Source organism: Scyliorhinus torazame, chromosome 8, assembly GCF_047496885.1.
Source record: "Scyliorhinus torazame isolate Kashiwa2021f chromosome 8, sScyTor2.1, whole genome shotgun sequence".
NCBI classification, from domain to species: Eukaryota; Metazoa; Chordata; class Chondrichthyes; order Carcharhiniformes; family Scyliorhinidae; genus Scyliorhinus; species Scyliorhinus torazame.
Window position 1 is genome coordinate 231,537,096 of NC_092714.1, and position 18,380 is coordinate 231,555,475.

At 51.2% G+C, this 18,380-nt stretch overlaps 1 protein-coding gene across 2 annotated transcripts in view; it reads right to left on the reverse strand.

The window, feature by feature from the left end:
* Positions 1-18,380, reverse strand: part of LOC140428443 (sodium/potassium-transporting ATPase subunit beta-1-interacting protein 3-like) — a 379,078-nt gene that overhangs the window by 239,996 nt on the left and 120,702 nt on the right. For both annotated transcript variants that reach the window (XM_072514900.1, XM_072514899.1), the window contains exon 2: positions 15,544-15,681. In XM_072514900.1, the coding sequence (XP_072371001.1) occupies positions 15,544-15,681 (138 nt within the window). The remainder of the gene's footprint in view (positions 1-15,543; positions 15,682-18,380) is intronic.

Here is an 18,380-nt window from a genome sequence, read left to right on the forward strand (position 1 = left end):
TCGATTCCCGCTTGGGTCACTGTCTGTGCGGAGTCTGCACAGTCTCCGCGTGTCTGCGTGGGTTTCTGCTACGGTTTCCTCCCACAAGTCCCGAAAGACATGCTGTTAGGTAATTTGGACATCAGTGTACCTGAACAGGCGGCAGAATGTGGCAACTAGGGGCTTTTCACAGTAACTTCATTGCAGTGTTAATGTAAGCCTACTTGTGACAATAAAGATCATCAAATTAAAAGAACAGTGAACATCCCCACTGTTGATGGAAGAGTAGAGCATTCGAGTGCCCATGATTCCTTATATGCTCTGACTGGGTTAAATAATATCCTAGAAGTTTATTATTACATTCGAGATCAGGGGCGCGATTCTCCAACCCCCCACCGGGTCGGAGAATCGCCGGGGGCTGGCGTGAATCCCGCCCCCGCCGTGTCCCGGATTCTCCGCCACCAGAGATTCGGCGGGGGTGGGAATCACGCCGCGCCGGTCGGCGGGGGCGGGAATCGCGCCGTGCCGGTCGGCAGGCCCACCACCGGCAATTCTCCGGCCCGCAATGTGCCGAAGTCCCGCCGCTGTGAACCCTCTCCCGCCGGTGTGGATTAAACCATCTTTTGAATGGCGGAACAAGGCGGCGCGGTCGGGCTCCAGGGTCCTGGGGCGGCGCGGCGCGATCTGGCCCCGGGGATGCCCCCACGGTGGCCTGGCCCGCGATCGGGGCCCACCGATCCGCGGGCGGGCCTGTGCCGTGATGGCACTCTTTTTCTTCCGCCTTCACCATGGTCTTCACTATGGCAGAGGTGGAAGAGACCCCCTCCCCTGCGCATGCGCGGGGATGACGTCAGAAGCCGCTGACGCTCCTGCGCATGCGTCGCCTGGCGAAGACCTTTCGGCGAGTGGCGCCAAAGGCCTTTCCCGCCAGCCGGCGGAACGGAAACCACTCCGGCGCGGGCCTAGCCTCTCAAGGTGAGGGCTTGGCCCCTAAAGGTGCGGAGACTTCCGCACCATTGGGGCGGCCCGACGCCAGAGTGGTTCCCGCCACTCCATTACACCGGAACCCCCCGCCCCGTCGGGTAGGGGAGAATCCCGACCCTGGAGTCAATTTTGGAATTTCACTTCAACTTGGATAGAATAAGCTTGCATGATAATTCATCAGGATTCCATCAAATACACAGCACAGAAACAATCCTCAAAGCCTAACTAGTCCATGACAGCATTGATGTTCCACTCGAGCCTCCTTCCATCGTTCCTCATCTAACTCTATCAGCGTAACCTCCTACTCTATTCTCCTTCATATGCTTAACTGTCTACTCATTAAGTGCTATTTACTTCTGCTGCAGCACATTGTAGGGAGTTCCATATGTTCGCTGCTCTTTGGGCAGAGGTTTTTTCTGAATTCCCTATTCAGTTCCTTGGTCACTATATTCTATTGCTGTCCTCGGGCTTTGCTCTTCTCCCCAAGTGGAAATACAAGTTTGATTTTTGTGGAGGAGGTGGAAATGTCCAGTCAAGAGACTACCTTTGAAAGGGTGCCACCATATTTTGGTGTCAGGAAGGAGGGCGCAGAATGTATTCAGGCCCAGAACATCCGGTATTGGGAGGCAGCCACTGAGGCATGCAGGTTAGAAGGCCCACCTCAGTTTGCAGGGATTTCGACCCAATTGTATTAAAAGCTATTAGGCACTCTAGACCTCAACTCTCATCCACCACATTCCCCAAATGCCCCCAGGCCCCCTCTATGCTCCGTCATATCTGCCATGTCATCGCCATGCCCCCATTTCCTATCTATATCTCCATGCTCCCTCATATTTCCCATGCCACCTTGATGCTTCTCCCGCCGGGTCGGAGAATGGCCGTTGGCCGCCGTGAATCCCGCCCCCGCCGAAGTCTCCGCTCCCGGAGATTGGGCGGGGGCGGGAATCTGGCCGCGCCGGTTGGCGGGACCCCCCGCTGGATTCTCCGGCCCGGATGGGCCGAAGTCCCGCCCAGGAATTGCCTGTCCCGCCGACGTAAATCAAACCTGGTATTTACCGGCGGGACCAGGCGGCGTGGGCGGGCTCCGGGGTCCTGGGGGGGGGGCGCGGGGCGATCTGACCTCGGGGGGTGCCCCCACGGTGGCCTGGCCCGCGATCGGGGCCCACCGATCCGCGGGCGGGCCTGTGCCGTGGGGGCACTCTTTCCCTTCCGCCTCCGCTACGGCCTCCACCATGGCGGAGGCGGAAGAGACTCTCCCCACTGCGCATGCGCGGGAAACTGACAGCGGCCGCTGACGCTCCCGCGCATGCGCTGGGAAACTGACAGCGGCCGCTGACGCTCCCGCGCATGCGCCGCATTTCCGCGCCAGCTGGCGGGGCAACAAACGCCATTTCCGCCAGCTGGCGGGGCGGAAATCCCTCCGGCATCGGCCTAGCCCCTCAATGTTGGGGCTAGGCCGTCAAAGATGCGGAGACTTCCGCACCTTTTTGCCGGCGCGATGCCCGTCTGATTGGCGCCGGCTTTGGCGCCAGTCGGCGGGCATCCCGCCGTTGGGGGAGAATTTCGCCCCATGTATCATGCATGTAGCCATTCACCCAGTATCCACTATAGGCAGACCTCACAATAATTTGTACATGAAAAAAATGAACTTCCCACAATGTAATAGGGCTCTCACTCATACACACTTAATAGTGAACAAACTCATTCATGAAACCCATCCAAAAAAATTAAATCCCCTCGAACGGTCAATCTGTTGTAAAACCAACCACGTCAAAGTCAGGTAATCATTTAATAACCTTTTAAATCTGTCAATCAGAATACAGCCCCCAGTGAGAATTGTGGTCTGGAGCTTTTGAAACTCTGCAAAGCATTCATAATAACATCAGCTATAATAACAATCCTCAGAAATGTAAATAATGGAGTCTATTAAAATGAAAACCAAATGGCCTTCTGTCAGGTGTCCTATCAATCCGTAGCCTTGCATGCCCTGGGATTGCAAGTGTACATCTAAATACATCTTAAATGTTATAAGGGCAGCACAAGTGGATAGCACTGAGGCTTCACAGCGCCAGGGTCCCAGGTTCGATTCCCCGCTGGGTCATTCTCGGTGCAGAGTCTGCACAGTCTCCCAGTGTCTGCGTGGGTTTCTTCCGGGTGCTCCGGTTTCCTCCCACAGTCCAAAGACGTGTAAGTTAGGTGGATTGGCCCAAGCTAAATTGCCCTTAGTGTCCAAAAACGTTAGGAGGGGTTATTGGGTTGCGGGGATAGGGTGGAAGTGAGGTCTTAAGTGGGTTGGTGCAGACTCGATGGGCCGAATGGCCTTCTTATGCACTGTATGTTCAATGTTCTAAGGGTCTCTGCCTCCATCACCCTTTCAGACAGCGAATTCCAAACTCCCACCACCATCTGGGTAAAAAAGCTTTTCCTCACATCTCCTCTAAACGTCCTGCCAAGTACCTTGGGCAGGATTCTCCGATATTGGCGCGATGTCCGCCGTCAGGAGCCAAAAACGGCGCGAATCAGACCGGCATTGCGCTGCCCCAAAGGTGCGGAAGTTTCCGCATCTTGGGCGGCTGAGCCCTCGCCTTGAGGGGCTAGGCCCGAGCTGGCCTGATTTCCGCCCCGCCAGCTGGAAAGGCCTTTGGTGCTCGCCAGCTAGCGCGAAACTGACTTTTCCGGGCAGCGCATGCGCGGGAGCGTCAGCGGCCACTCACGGCATCCCCGCGCATGCGCATTGGAGGGGGTCTCTTCCGCCTCCGCCATGGTGGAGACCATGGCGAAGGCGGAAGGAAAAGAATGCCCCCACGGGACAGGCCCGCCCGCGGATCAGTGGGCCCCAATCGAGGGCCAGGCCACCGTGGGGGCACCCCCTGGGGCCAGATCGCCCCGCGCCCCCCCCCAGGACCCCAGAGCCCGCCCTCACTGCCGTGTCCCGTCGTCCCAAAGGTGGTTCAATCCACGCCGGCTGGTGTGGGTTGACAGCGGCGGGACTTCGGCCCATTGCGGGCCGGAGAATCGACGGGGGGGGTGCCGCCAACCGGCACGGCGCGATTCCCGCCCCCGCCGAATAGCCGGTGCCGGAGAATTCGGCAACCGGCGGGGGCGGGATTCACGCCAGCCGCCAGCAATTCTCCGACCCGGCGGGGGGTCGGAAAATCCCGCCCCTTAAATCTATGCCCCTTGGTCATTGACCCCTGCAGCAAGGGGAAACGTTACATAATATTTAATGATCCTATGTTGTGATACTGTGAATGCAGAAAAGGGGCAGAATCTTATGGTCTTAGAATATGAGCACGTGAGGAACAATTTCTGAATCTCCACCCCACATTGGCTTTCAATGAGTCCTTCTGGGAGATCTTCCCAGAGAAGTGCCAGTAAGGACAGCAGATTCACAGTAACTTCATTGCAGTGTTAATGTAAGCCGTTTATTATCATAAACGAGGGCCAGTGCTGTTTCACCAGGATCTATGTTGGGACATCAATTATTCACCATGAGTGGAATTGTTCCAGAGAATGGCAAGATTTTAGGTTCTGACTGGAAACCAGCATGTATCTCCCCAGAGAATCAGCCAAGTCTTCTCTTCAGATCTTCTGACACTTTGTCAAAGAAAGGTTCATCTCCACAGAGCTCAGGGCGTCCTTTAAAAACATCGCCCAGATCTCAAAGTTAAGATACACCTCCCTTCACCTCCCCGCCACTCCCCCCCCACCCCCCGTCCCGTCCTCCCCAAGGACATCAGGACCCGACTGTAATATTCATTACTGGCAATCATCCCCAACCTAATAATCATCATCGGCAATCTCCCTCCCTCTAATCATCATTGCCAGAAATCTCCACCCTCCTCTACAATAATCATTGCCGACTATCTCCATCCCTGCTAATAATCATCACTGACAATCTCCACCCCAATAATCATCACCAAAAATCTCCCCCCCGCACCCGCCCCCCTGTCTTCCGGGTGCGGTGATGACCAGCTAAGCCGCACGTTTCGGCAGCTCCCGTTGGAACGGACTTTTGGGCTCTTGATAAGAGACCCAACGGCAATTTTAAACGGCCAAAATCACTGTGCAGTGAAATAGAAGGGAATCCCCCCCGGACGTTGATGGACAAAGGAGAGGATAGCGGCAGGATTGCAGTGGATCCTTCGGAGCAGTGGCAAGGAAGGGAAGCTCGAAGCAAGATGGCGTCGGAAGGTGGCAGTTCGATATGGGGCCCGGAGCAACAAGAGTTCCTGCGGCGCTGTGTGGAAGAGCTGAAGAAGGAGGTGTTGGCCCCGATGCTACAGGCAATTGAAGGGCTAAAGGAGGCGCAGAGGACCCAGGAGCTGGAGCTTCGGGTCGTGAAGGCAAAGGCTGCTGAAAATGAAGATGAAATTCAGGGCCTGGTGGTGAAGACCGAGATGCACGAGGCGCAGCACAAGAGGTGTGTGGAGAGGTTGGAAGCCCTGGAGAATAATTTGAGGAGGAAGAATCTAAGAGTCTTAGGTCTTCCCGAGGGCGTGGAGGGGGCAGACGTCGGGGCATATGTGAGCACGATGCTTCACTCGCTAATGGGATCGGAGGCCCCGACGGGCCCTTTGGAGGTGGAGGGAGCTTATCGAGTTATGGCGCGAAGACCAAGGGCAGGAGAAATACCTCGAGCCATAGTGGTGAGGTTTCACCGCTATAATGTCAGAGAGATGGTCTTAAGATGGGCGAAGAAAACTCGGAGCTGCAGGTGGGAGAACGCGGTGATCCGCGTATACCAGGATTGGAGTGCGGAGGTGGCGAGAAGGAGGGCAAGTTTCAATCGGGCTAAGGCGGTGCTTCACAAAAAGGTGACATTTGGAATGCTGCAACCGGCGAGACTGTGGGTCACATACCAAGGGAAGCACCACTACTTTGAGATGACAGAAGAGGCGTGGACATTCATGGTGGACGAGAAGCTGGAATAGTCTGGCGAGAGAAAGAGCTTCTGGGGCAAAGTGGTGGGGTGACTATGTGGGACGAGGCAGGGGGGGGGGGATGATTTTTCAATTGTTAACTCTTTAATCCTGTAAATTTCCTCTCTTCCCCTCGTTTTGGGGGGGGGGGGGGGGGGGGGAGTATGAGGAACTGTGGGCGCCGGTGGGTAGGAAACGGGGCCGAATGGGAAATGTGGGCCTCGTTCCCGCGCTATGGTAATTAAGGCGGGAACAGGGACGCAGGAAGGTGGGGGCCTCGCACAGTGAGAGGCCGAGGGTAAACGGGGAAGCCGAGGTCAGCCAGAGTTCGCTGATTTCTGGGAGCAACATGGGGGGTGTAATTACGCTAGAGAGGGATCTAGCGGAGGGGGGGGGGGAGCTAACTGGGTTGCTGCTGCTAAGGGGAAGGGGGAGCTGTTATGGGGCGGGGTGGTCGAGGCGGGAGGGCACCGTCGGTGGGATATACGGGTACGTGGGAACTGGGTAAGGAGCTGGGTTAAAAAAGGGGGTGGCTAGTCGACAAGGGGTGGGGGGGTAAAGAGCCCCCAACCCGGTTGATCACGTGGAACGTGAGAGGGCTGAATGGGCCGATTAAAAGGGCGCGGGTACTCGCACACCTAAAGAAATTAAAGGCAGATGTGGTTATGTTGCAGGAGACGCACCTGAAATTGACAGATCAGGTCAGACTACGTAAAGGATGGGTGGGACAGGTGCTTCATTCGGGTTTGGATGCGAAGAATAGGGGGCTGGCTATTTTAGTGGGGAAACGGGTACTGTTTGAGGCAAAGACCACAGCGGCGGACAGTGGGGGTAGATACGTGATGGTGAGTGGCAGACTGCAAGGGGAGGCGGTGGTTCTGGTGAACATATACGCCCCGAACTGGGATGATGCAAACTTCATGAGGCGTATGTTGGGGCCTATCCTGGACCTGGAGGCGGGAAAGTTGGTAATGGGGGGAGATTTCAATACAGTGCTTGATCCAGGGCTGGACCGGTCGAGGTCCAGGACCGGGAGGAGGCCGGCAGCGGCCAAGGTGCTTAAGGACTTCATGGAGCAGATGGAAGGAGTAGATCCTTGGAGATTTATCAGACCTAGGAGTAAGGAGTTCTCATTCTTCTCCCATGTTCACAAGGTATATTCACGGATAGACTTTTTTGTCCTGGGAAGGGCACTGATTCCGAAGGTGACAGGGACGGAGTACACGGCCATAGCCATCTCGGACCACGCTCCACACTGGGTAGATCTGGAGGTAGGAGAGGAAAAGGAACAGCACCCACTCTGGAGAATGGATATGGGCCTGTTGGCGGATGAGGGGATGTGTCTAAGGGTGAGGGGGTGTATCGAAAGGTACTTGGAGCTTAATGACAATGGAGAGGTTCAGGTGGGAGTGGTCTGGGAGGCGTTGAAGGCGGTGGTCAGAGGGGAACTGATATCCATAAGGGCACATAAAGGGAAGCAAGAGTGTAAAGAAAGGGAGCGATTGCTGAGAGAACTTCTGAGGGTGGACAGGCAATATGCAGAGGCACCGGAGGAGGGGCTGTACAGGGAAAGACAAAGGTTACATGTGGAATTTGACCTGCTGACCACGGGTAAGGCAGAGGCACAGTGGAGGAGGGCACAGGGAGTGCAGTATGAGTATGGAGAGAAGGCGAGTCGGTTACTGGCCCAACAATTGAGGAAGAGGGGAGCGGCGAGGGAGATAGGTGGGGTGAGGGATGAGGAGGGTGAGATGGAACGGGGAGCGGAGAGAGTGAATGGGGTGTTTAAGACATTCTATGAGAGGTTGTATAAGGCTCAGCCCCCGGAAGGGAAGGAGGGAATGATGCATTTCCTGGATCAGCTGGAATTCCCGAAGGTGGAGGAGCAGGAGAGGGCGGGACTGGGAGCACAGATTGATGTGGAGGAGGTGGTAAAGGGGATTGGGAGCATGCAGGCGGGGAAGGCCCCGGGACCGGATGGGTTCCCAGTGGAATTTTATAGGAAATATATAGACCTACTGGCCCCGCTCTTGACGAGAACCTTTAATGAGGCCAGGGAAAGGGGGAAGTTGCCCCCGACTATGTCGGAGGCGACAATATCGTTACTTTTGAAGAAGGATAAAGACCCGCTGCAGTGTGGGTCCTACAGGCCCATTTCCCTTTTGAATGTAGATGCTAAGCTCCTGGCCAAGGTAATGGCGACGAGGATAGAGGATTGTGTCCCGGGGGTGGTCCATGAGGATCAAACTGGGTTCGTTAAGGGGAGACAGCTGAACACGAACATACGGAGACTGCTAGGCGTGATGATGATGCCCCCACCAGAGGGGGAGGCGGAGATAGTGGTGGCGATGGATGCCGAGAAAGCATTTGACAGGGTGGAGTGGGACTACCTGTGGGAAGTGTTGAGGAGATTTGGTTTTGGTGAAGGGTTCATTGGATGGGTACAGCTGCTATATAGGGCCCCGGTGGCAAGTGTGATCACGAACAGGCAGAGGTCTGACTACTTCCGTCTTTATAGAGGGACGAGGCAGGGGTGTCCCCTGTCTCCGTTACTGTTTGCATTGGTAATTGAGCCCTTGGCCATAGCACTGAGGGGCTCCAGGAAGTGGAGGGGAGTACTCAGGGGCGGAGAAGAACACCGGGTATCATTGTATGCAGATGATTTACTGTTGTATGTTGCGGACCCGGTGGAGGGGATGCCTGAGATAATGCAGACGCTCGGGGAGTTTGGGGAATTCTCGGGGTACAAATTGAACATGGGGAAGAGTGAGTTGTTTGTGGTACATCCGGGGGAGCAGAGCAGGGGAATAGAGGATTTACCGCTGAGGAGGGTAACAAGGGATTTCCGGTACTTGGGGATCCAGATAGCCAGGAGTTGGGGAACCTTACATAGGCTTAATTTAACACGATTGGTGGAACAGATGGAGGACGATTTTAAGAGATGGGACATGGTGCCCCTGTCACTGGTGGGGAGGGTGCAGGCGGTCAAAATGGTAGTCCTCCCGAGATTCCTTTTTGTGTTTCAGTGCCTCCCGGTGATGGTCACAAAGGCTTTTTTCAAGAAGATCGAGAAAAGCGTCATGAGTTTTGTGTGGGCTGGGAAGACCCCGAGAGGAGGGGGTTCTTGCAGCGTAGCAGGGAGAGGGGGGGACTGGCACTACCGAGCTTAAGTGAGTACTATTGGGCCTCCAATATTTCAATGGTGTGTAAGTGGATGGGAGAAGGGGAGGGAGCGGCGTGGAAGAGATTGGAGATGGCGTCCTGCAAAGGAACCAGCCTACAAGCACTGGTGACGGCACCGCTGCCGTTCTCCCCGAAGAAATACACCACAAGTCCAGTGGTGGTGGCAACACTGAAAATTTGGGGGCAGTGGAGACGGCATGGGGGAATGACGGGAGCCTCGGTGCGGTCCCCGATAAGAAATAATCATAGGTTTGTCCCGGGGAGAATAGATGGGGGATTTGGAGCATGGCAGAGAGCTGGGATTGTGCAACTGAGAGATCAGCTGTTCCTGGACGGGAAGTTTGCGAGTCTGGGAGCGCTGACGGAAAAATATGGGTTGCCCCAGGGGAATGAATTTCGATACATGCAACTGAGGGCTTTTGCGAGGTAACAGGTGAGGGAATTCCCGCAGCTCCCGACGCAGGAGATTCAGGATAGAGTGATCTCGGGGACATGGGTGGGGGATGGTAGGGTGTCAGATATATACAGGGAAATGAGAGATGAGGGGGAGAACATGGTGGATGAGCTGAAGGGAAAATGGGAGGAAGAGCTGGGGGAAGAGATTGAAGAGGGGCTGTGGGCAGATGCCCTACGTAGGGTAAACTCTTCGTCCTCGTGCGCCAGGCTTAGCCTGATACAATTTAAGGTTTTGCACAGGGCACATATGACCGGAGCAAGGCTCAGTAAATTTTTCGGGGTAGAGGATAGGTGTGGGAGATGCTCGAGAAGCCCAGCAAACCAAACCCACATGTTTTGGTCATGCCCGGCACTGTAGGGGTTCTGGGTGGGGGTGGCGAAGGTGCTTTCAAAGGTGGTGGGGGTCCAGGTCGAGCCAGGCTGGGGGTTGGCTATATTCGGGGTTGCAGAAGAGCCGGGAGTGCAGGAGGCGAGAAAGGCTGATGTTTTGGCCTTTGCGTCCCTAGTAGCCCGGCGAAGGATACTGCTTAAGTGGAAGGAAGCCAAGCCTCCGGGCGTGGAGACCTGGATAAACGACATGGCAGGGTTTATAAAACTGGAACAGATAAAGCACTAAGGGGTTCGGCTCAGGGGTTCACCAGGCGGTGGCAACCGTTCATTAACTACCTCGCAGAACGATAAAGGAAATGGGAAGGTAACAGCAGCAACCCAGGGGGGAGGGGCGGGGAGGGGGGGGGGCCCAGGTGGGTCCTCAGGGGTGTTTTTGTAAAGATATTGGTACTTGGTTATGTATATTGAATTGCTGATTTTATTATTTTGGGAGAGCTATTACTTTTGTTATGGCAGTTGCCATTTAGTTTATATATTATTTATTTATTTGTTAAAATACGGTCACGGTTATTTATATTGTTTTGCTGTTGTAAAAAGGGGAAAAACCTTTGTACTGTTTTGTTTGGCCGAAAAAGTTGAATAAAATATATTATTAAAATAAAAAATCTCCCCCCTAATAATCATTGTCAGCAGTTTCACAAATTCCATCTCCCCCTTCTAATAATCATCACGAGCATTCTTTCCCCGCCACCCCCCCCCCCCGCCTAATAATCATCGTCGGCAATCTCCCCCCAGCCCACTAATAATCATTGTTGGCAATCTACGTCCCCCCCACACTAATAATCATTGTAAGAAGTCTTACAACACCAGGTTAAAGTCCAACAGGTTTGTTCCGATGTCACTAGCTTTCGGAGCGCTGCTCCTTCCTCAGGTGAATGAAGAGGTATGTTCCAGAAACATATATATAGACAGATTCAAAGATGCCAGACAATGCTTGGAATGCGAGCATTAGCAGGTGATTAAATCTTTACAGATCCAGAGATGGGGTAACCCCAGGTTAAAGAGGTGTGAATTGTGTCAAGCCAGGACAGTTGGTAGGATTTCGCAGGCCAGATGGTGGGGGATGAATGTAATGCGACATGAATCCCTGGTCCCGGTTGAGGCCGCACTCATGTGTGCGGAACTTGGCTCTAAGCTTCTGCTCGGCGATTCTGCGTTGTTGCGCGACCTGAAGGCCGCCTTGGAGAACGCTTACCCGGAGATCAGAGGTTGAATGCCCTTGACTGCTGAATTGTTCCCCGACTGGAAGGGAACATTCCTGCCTGACGATTGTCGCGCGATGTTCTTTCATTCGTTGTCGCAGCGTCTGCGCAACAACGCAGAATCGCCGAGCAGAAGCTTATAGCCAAGTTCCGCACACATGAGTGCGGCCTCAACCGGGACCTGGGATTCATGTCGCATTACATTCATCCCCCACCATCTGGCCTGCAAAATCCTACCAACTGTCCTGGCTTGACACAATTCACACCTCTTTAACCTGGGGTTACCCCATCTCTGGATCTGTAAAGATTTAATCACCTGCTAATGCTCGCATTCCAAGCATTGTCTGGCATCTTTGAATCTGTCTATATATATGTTTCTGGAACATACCTCTTCATTCACCTGAGGAAGGAGCAGCGCTCCGAAAGCTAGTGACATCGAAACAAACCTGTTGGACTTTAACCTGGTGTTGTAAGACTTCTTACTGTGCTCACCCCAGTCCAATGCCGGCATCTCCACATCATAATAATCATTGCCGGTAATCTCCCCCTCCCCCTAATAATCATCATCAAAAATCTCCCCCCTAATAATCATCGGCAGCAGTCTCACGCCCCCTTTAATAATCATCGCCGACAATCTCTTTCCCTAATAATCATCGCCAGCAATCTCCCCCCCCCCAACCCCACTAATAATCATTGTCAGCAATCTCCGCAACCCCTCCCCCCACTAATAATCATTGCCAACAATCTCCCCCTCCCCTCTAATAATCACCGGCAACAATCTCTCCCCCCTCCAATAATCACTGCCAACAATCTCCCACTCCCCTCTGATAATCATCGCAACAATCTCTCACCTTCTCCAATAATTATTGCCAACAATCCCCCACCCACAATAATCATCGGCGACAATTCCCCCCCAATAAGCATCGCCGACAATCTCCCCCCCACCCAATAAGCATTGCCGACAATCTCCCCCCCACTCCCCGCAATAATCATCGCCGACATCCTCCCTGCAGTCTAATAATCATCACCGACAATCTCTCCCGCACCCCGCCCTCCAGAATTGTAATCAGAAAGGCTGGAAGAGATAGTTTTACTTAATGGGTAAAACTATTGTGGTGATGTGCATCAATGTAAATCCATGTAGGCTAGCTAGACACTAGAGGGAGCACCAGAAACATCACACACACACACTCAACCAATAGATCAGGTAGATAGGACACGACCAATGGACATTCACAATACACACGGAGGTGACACGACCACAGGGGGGCATTACACCAACCCATATATAAAGGACACCACACACATGATCTGCCTCTTTCCATTGGAGACAGTCAGTGAGTACAGGCACAGGGTTGATTCAATATTACACCCACCACGTGGATTGCTGCAACTGGTTAGTCAGTCTGGGTAGCTATAGTAGGATTAGCAGTAGTGTCGAACCCGAGTAATAGAAGTGTAAGTAATTTAATAAACGTGTTGAAGTTATCTCCACGTCTGAACCTTCCTTTGTCAAGTGCGCCACAAGGAAGCCGCTTATGTTACACCTCCAACATAACAAATCAACTATGATAAATAGATTTCAATGTAAGCAAATATGAAATCGTCCACATCAAAGAAATCTGAGGAATATCAACTTTGGAGGTACTGCAGCCCCACTGCCAGAGATGGGCACTGTCGCTGTGGGATAGAGACTACTTGAGGTGCCCTCTGAAGTGATTTTCAATTGCATACAATAAATAGTGGCCACATCTGCAGGTCACAACAGGAAGAACCCAACAAAGTCCTTAGTCAGCCTAATAATCAATGGCCAGCTAATTTGCCAATGGAAGTCCCACCTCCTGTAAGATCACCAAGACGCAGGAAAAGGTCAGACTGCAGTCCTGGTGGCAAGTTTGGGGAATTTCTTCCCGGTCCTGCCATCAAGGCCGCCTCTACTTTCTGCCCATTGGTTTCTCCAAATCATTAGTTGTAAAAATGTAGACGGCAGAATTTATGAGGCAGAAAGATTCCCTCAGTGATGCCCTCCAGCCCCTCCACATTGTCCATTCAACTGCAGGATGCTCCAGAAAACCACTGGCCTGTTTGCATCATTTAACTGCTGCTCTGTACAATCTTTATTTCTGGTGCACCATGAGCCCATTCGTGTGGTGGGCGGAAGGTAGCATCTAAAAATAGCAACCCCAGGATTAAGAGACAGATGGGAATATTCTCTAAAAGCTTTAGTAACTCACTAAACCCTGAACAACACATCAACAGCTTTACATTTCAGGTTCAGCAGAGTCCTATATTAAGGTTCTGAAACCTCTTAACTTGTTCTCTTAATAATAGTATAACACTGAACCAGAGAATTCCTACAATGCAAAGGAACCCACTCAGCCCATCGAGTCTGCACCAACCCTCTTAAAGAGCACCTTACCTAGGCACTCTCCCCGTAAACCACCTAACCTGCTTATCTTTTGGACACTAAGGGGAAATTTAGCCCGGCCAATCCACCTACCTTGCACATCTTTGGACTTTAGGAGGAAACCAGAGCACCTAGAGGAAACCCATGTAGACACAGGGAGAAAAGCCAAACTCCACAAACGCCCATCCAAGGCCGGAATTGAGCCCAGGTCCCTGTGAGGCAGCAATGCTAACAACTGTGCCACAATGCTTCCCACTGCTAGTTTCACTTTCTAGCTATTCAACTTCCGGTTCTTTTGTCAAAGTATAAGAATAAGAAAATTAGATATGGTTCTCCATTATATTTTCTAACTTTCCCTTCACTTCGGGAGGCAGCACCATGGCACAGTGGTTAGCATTGCTGCCTCACGGCGCTGAGGACTCGGGTTCGATCCCAGCCCCGAGTCCCTGTCCACGTGAAGTTTGCACATTCTTCCCGTGTCTGCTTGGGCCTCACCCCCACAATCCAAAAAATGTGCAGGATAGGTGAATTGGCCACGCTAAATTGTCCCTTAATTATAAAAAGAAAAGAGCTGGGTAATCTAAATTTATTTTAAAAAACTTTCCCTTCACTTCATGGATAGTCCGCAGCCTGCCGCAAGGATATGACATGTTTAGCTGCTGACCTGGAAGTGCGGAAGTCGAGGCTGGAGGGGAGAGGAACAGAGTGGCAGAGAAGGCAGAGAACAGGACAAAGGGGGACAGGGCGGTGAAAAGGGGGAGAGGTATGGGATATGGGGGGGATAAGAGTCAGAGAGGGGAAATGAGCGGGGAGGGTTTTGTGTGGTTCATGAAAAATGGGAGCAATGTATGTAGAAGACTGTGTGTAGCATGCGATGTGATAGAAGAGGTAATCCTTAGAGCACAAAAGGAATACTACAGATGAGATTTTGTTATTTCATACATTTCATAGAATTCGCAGTGCAGAAGGAGGCCATTCGGCACATCGAGTCTGTACCGGCTCTTGGAAAGAGCACCCTACCCAAGGTCCACACCTCCACCCTATCCCCATAACCCAGTAACCCCACCCAAAGGGCAATTTTGGACACTAAAGGCAATTTATCATGGCCAATCCACCTAACCTGCACATCTTTGGATTGTGGGAGGAAACCGGAGCACCCGGAGGAAACCCACGCACACACAGGGAGGATGTGCAGACTCCACACAGACAGTGACCCAAGCCAGAATTGAATCTGGGACCCTGGAGCTGTGAAGCAATTGTGCTATCCACAATGCTACCGTGCTGCCCCACGGGGGGCAGTGAGAGCAATGGTTTTGAAGTCTGACACCATTGAGGAGATGGGGGTGGGATGCCAGGTATAACAGTTATAAGAAATGTAATTATGGCTGAATAGTGGGTGGGAACTCATGGGTGTTTGGGATATAAGGAGGGGGGCTCATGCAATCTGGGACTGATGCCTCTGTGCCTGGGAATGAGAAAGAGTAAATTAGTATAATGATTATGTTTTCGAACTGGTAATCGAGAGATCTGTGCTAAGGTACAGGAGTACAAATCCCACCAAGGCAGCTGGAGAATTGGAATTCAATTAATTAAGAAAGTCTGCAATAAAAAGCTCATATAATATTGATGAGCGTGAAACCATTCAATTGTCACTTATTGTCATCAGCCACTCTCATGGAGGGGAAGGGTACAAGAGAGTGGGAGCTTGCTCAGTGAGGACACACATCAGGAACGTGGCACCATCCAAAATTTCCAACCACTAAAATGGTTGTAAAAAAATCATGTTACCTGAATATCAGTATGTTTGGTGAGATTCAAGGCACCTTGATGGGTTGGAAATGCCGAAAGTGATCCCTCTGCACGGAGGAATTTCAAATTAAGGCAGTGAGTGAGAAATTGAATGTACTGAAACACTACACTGGGATCAAATATGCTATTATCCAGTGTGAGCTGTTTACTTATACAACGATGGCTGGTTAGAGTTAAACTGATGGAGAAAAGTTAGAAAATATTTACTTACCACCACAATATACCGAGGTCTGTACTGAATTGTACCAAAAAGACCAAGTATGACAACAATGATGTGCAAGAAGTTTGCTAGAATGGGGGCCCACTGATATCCCAGGAAATCAAAGATTTGCCTCTCCAAAGCAGCGAGCTTAAAAGGAAAAGAGAGAAAGAAAATTGAGTCAAACCACATTGACCATTGTTTATATAATGACCAAAAATTCGATTTAGATTATATTGTGTAGCACATTTCTCAAAAAAAGTGTCCCAAAGTGCTTTGCACACATTACTGTGCAGCGCGCTGACTGTTGTTATGTACCCGGAAGGAGAGACAATTTTAAGAGTTTGAATTCTGGATGAGAAGGCTCGCCAACTGCAATTTTTTCAAACTTTTCGACATCGATTTTCGTCAATTGAACATCTAATATTCGATGCCACTGACCGTTTGCAGCCACATTTAATCCACATTAAATAATCTCAGTAGTGTAGGTTTTAAGACTGAAGTGAAAACTATAGAAGGGCAGCCTTTGTGTGACCATTGTAAACTGCTGCATAAATAAGACCAATAAAAAACCTGCTGCAATCTCTATTTGACCAACCCATCCAATTTCAAAAGGCAAAAAGATATAACTTCCCTGCACACAATGACACAGAATGGTCCATTTACCATTGGCAATACTTTTATGAGGGAATGCAAAAATGCAGACAAAAACATCTAATGTTCTATAGATGCGATTCTATTGGCAGAATTATACATGGTGCCATGGTCCCTATCACCTGCCCCCCTCCCCCCCACCCACCCACCCACCGGCTAAAAGGTTAGAGGGAGAGTGGGATGAGTGGAAGAACGGCTGGAGGTGGGGTTTCCGCCCCTTTGCAGGAAGTCCAGCCTCAGGTATCTACTCGCCAATCAGAGGCCAACAGTTCACAAGTACCAGCAGCACCAATGTGACCGCAATCTGCCCACTGCTCTGTATTTGGAGCTTAAGGGGGCATTTAGTGATGGATCAGGATTTTGTAAGTGTTTGAAGGGCGAGCAAGTGGTAGGCAGGCTGCCTGCTGGATTTTGTGCCCTCTGCTTTCTAATCCACCAAGAGTGGGGTAGGAAGAGGGGGGCGGGGGGGGGGGGGGGGGGGGGTTTAATCCAGCCCTATGTTTACACTTCTGGTGAGAGTTCTCATCCATCTGGTAAATTAATCGAAAATTCAGATGTGCACAGCCCATGATCTTCTGACCACGTGGGTACTGAACTAGAATTTCTGAAATGCTGTCCAGGTGGACAAAGCTCCCAATTTGTGAACCTCGAATCAGAAATGACCCAATGTGTATTCTCTCAAGATGCAGTCGTCTCGAAAATTAGCCTCACTTGTCTGCCCAACTCCATGTTTAATTTATTTGTATGTCCACAGATATGTTCATTTGAACAATAGGGGGAATGCTGGTGTTTGATACTTAGTTCAAATCAGTGCCTTAGTCACAGCTTGTGCCTAAATGTTCCCTGAGACCCTGCGTTTAAATGCTTCAGCGCTTATAGAACCTTTGCTAGTAACGCCCTCTTGTTATTTTCAATCAACTTTAACAGTTGGGCACTGCATTAAACTGACACTAATGTAATACATTGCTTCAACACATTTTATAGCATCCATATGTAACACTGTACACAACTTGTTTGTATTTACTGATGCACTGTAGTTCATTTGATGGCTGAATATCTTAAAAACTTGTAAAATGTATTTTATAAAACAGCATATCATAAGAGTTGCATGGTCCAATATTTACTGCCAAATCGCAATTAGATAACATTGATAACTGGGCTAACTTTAGTATCCAAATGAATCCACTGTGGAGCAGCAATGATGATGATAGTAAATAGGAACGTGCAACCTCTAGGGAATTCTAACAATGTCAATGAAGAAACTCATTAAAATGCAGGTTGCAGAATGACATCTGCCAAGGCAAAGAAAGTATTAGCCCATTACCTGCGAGCTCCAGGACAGTGAATCTGGGGATACCCCAAAGATGCACTGGGAAATCATCACCCCTGGACATTGTCATGTAAGGATTGCACGACAATTGTGCGGGAAGTTCAAACTTCCTATGGGCAATTGTCCTGCAGTGGGAGCCATACGAAAATATGATTTAAATCACAAACTTCGATGGTTCCACCCGTCATACAGTAATATTTACCCAGAAAAAGTTCGAAGAATCAAAACCACTTCGAGCTTCTGGGTAACTATTGTACTGACCTCTGCCAGCTCCCCACGGGACCCTGAATACCTCCCACCAGACTCCACCCCCCCCCCCCCCCCCCCCCAACACGGGGCTTCTCCCACACCCGCCAACTGTCCTGTGGGAAATTCCCTCACACACTCCTGATGCCCCATGGGACCCTTCAACCCCCCCCCCCCCCCTCCCTCCGATTGCAACCCCCCAATTCGGATCAACCGACCACAAAGCAACCCCCCCCCCCCCGCCAAACCCCACTGACTGCACACCCAACTGGACTGCCCAAGACCCCCTAAATCCTACCTACTTACACCTTACAAACCTTCTTTCTCCCTGGCTTGTAAGATCCTGGACCTTTAAACTTCTCTGATTTATGGCAACTAGTGCCTTACAAAATGAGGACATGGCCTCCTTTCGTCCTAAGCTGAGCCCTCGACAGAAGGCCTCAGGAGCACCCTGCAGCACCCAGTACTCACCCGGCAGAGTCGGAGGTTTGGGAACAAAAGAATCAAAAGGATTTTTAGGAGGAAACCAGGAGCAGAGAGACAATCTGACCTTGATTGCCGGTCTGCGGAAGTTCAAGTCTAATGAACAACAGTGGGCTTGACACAGCAAAATGTCACA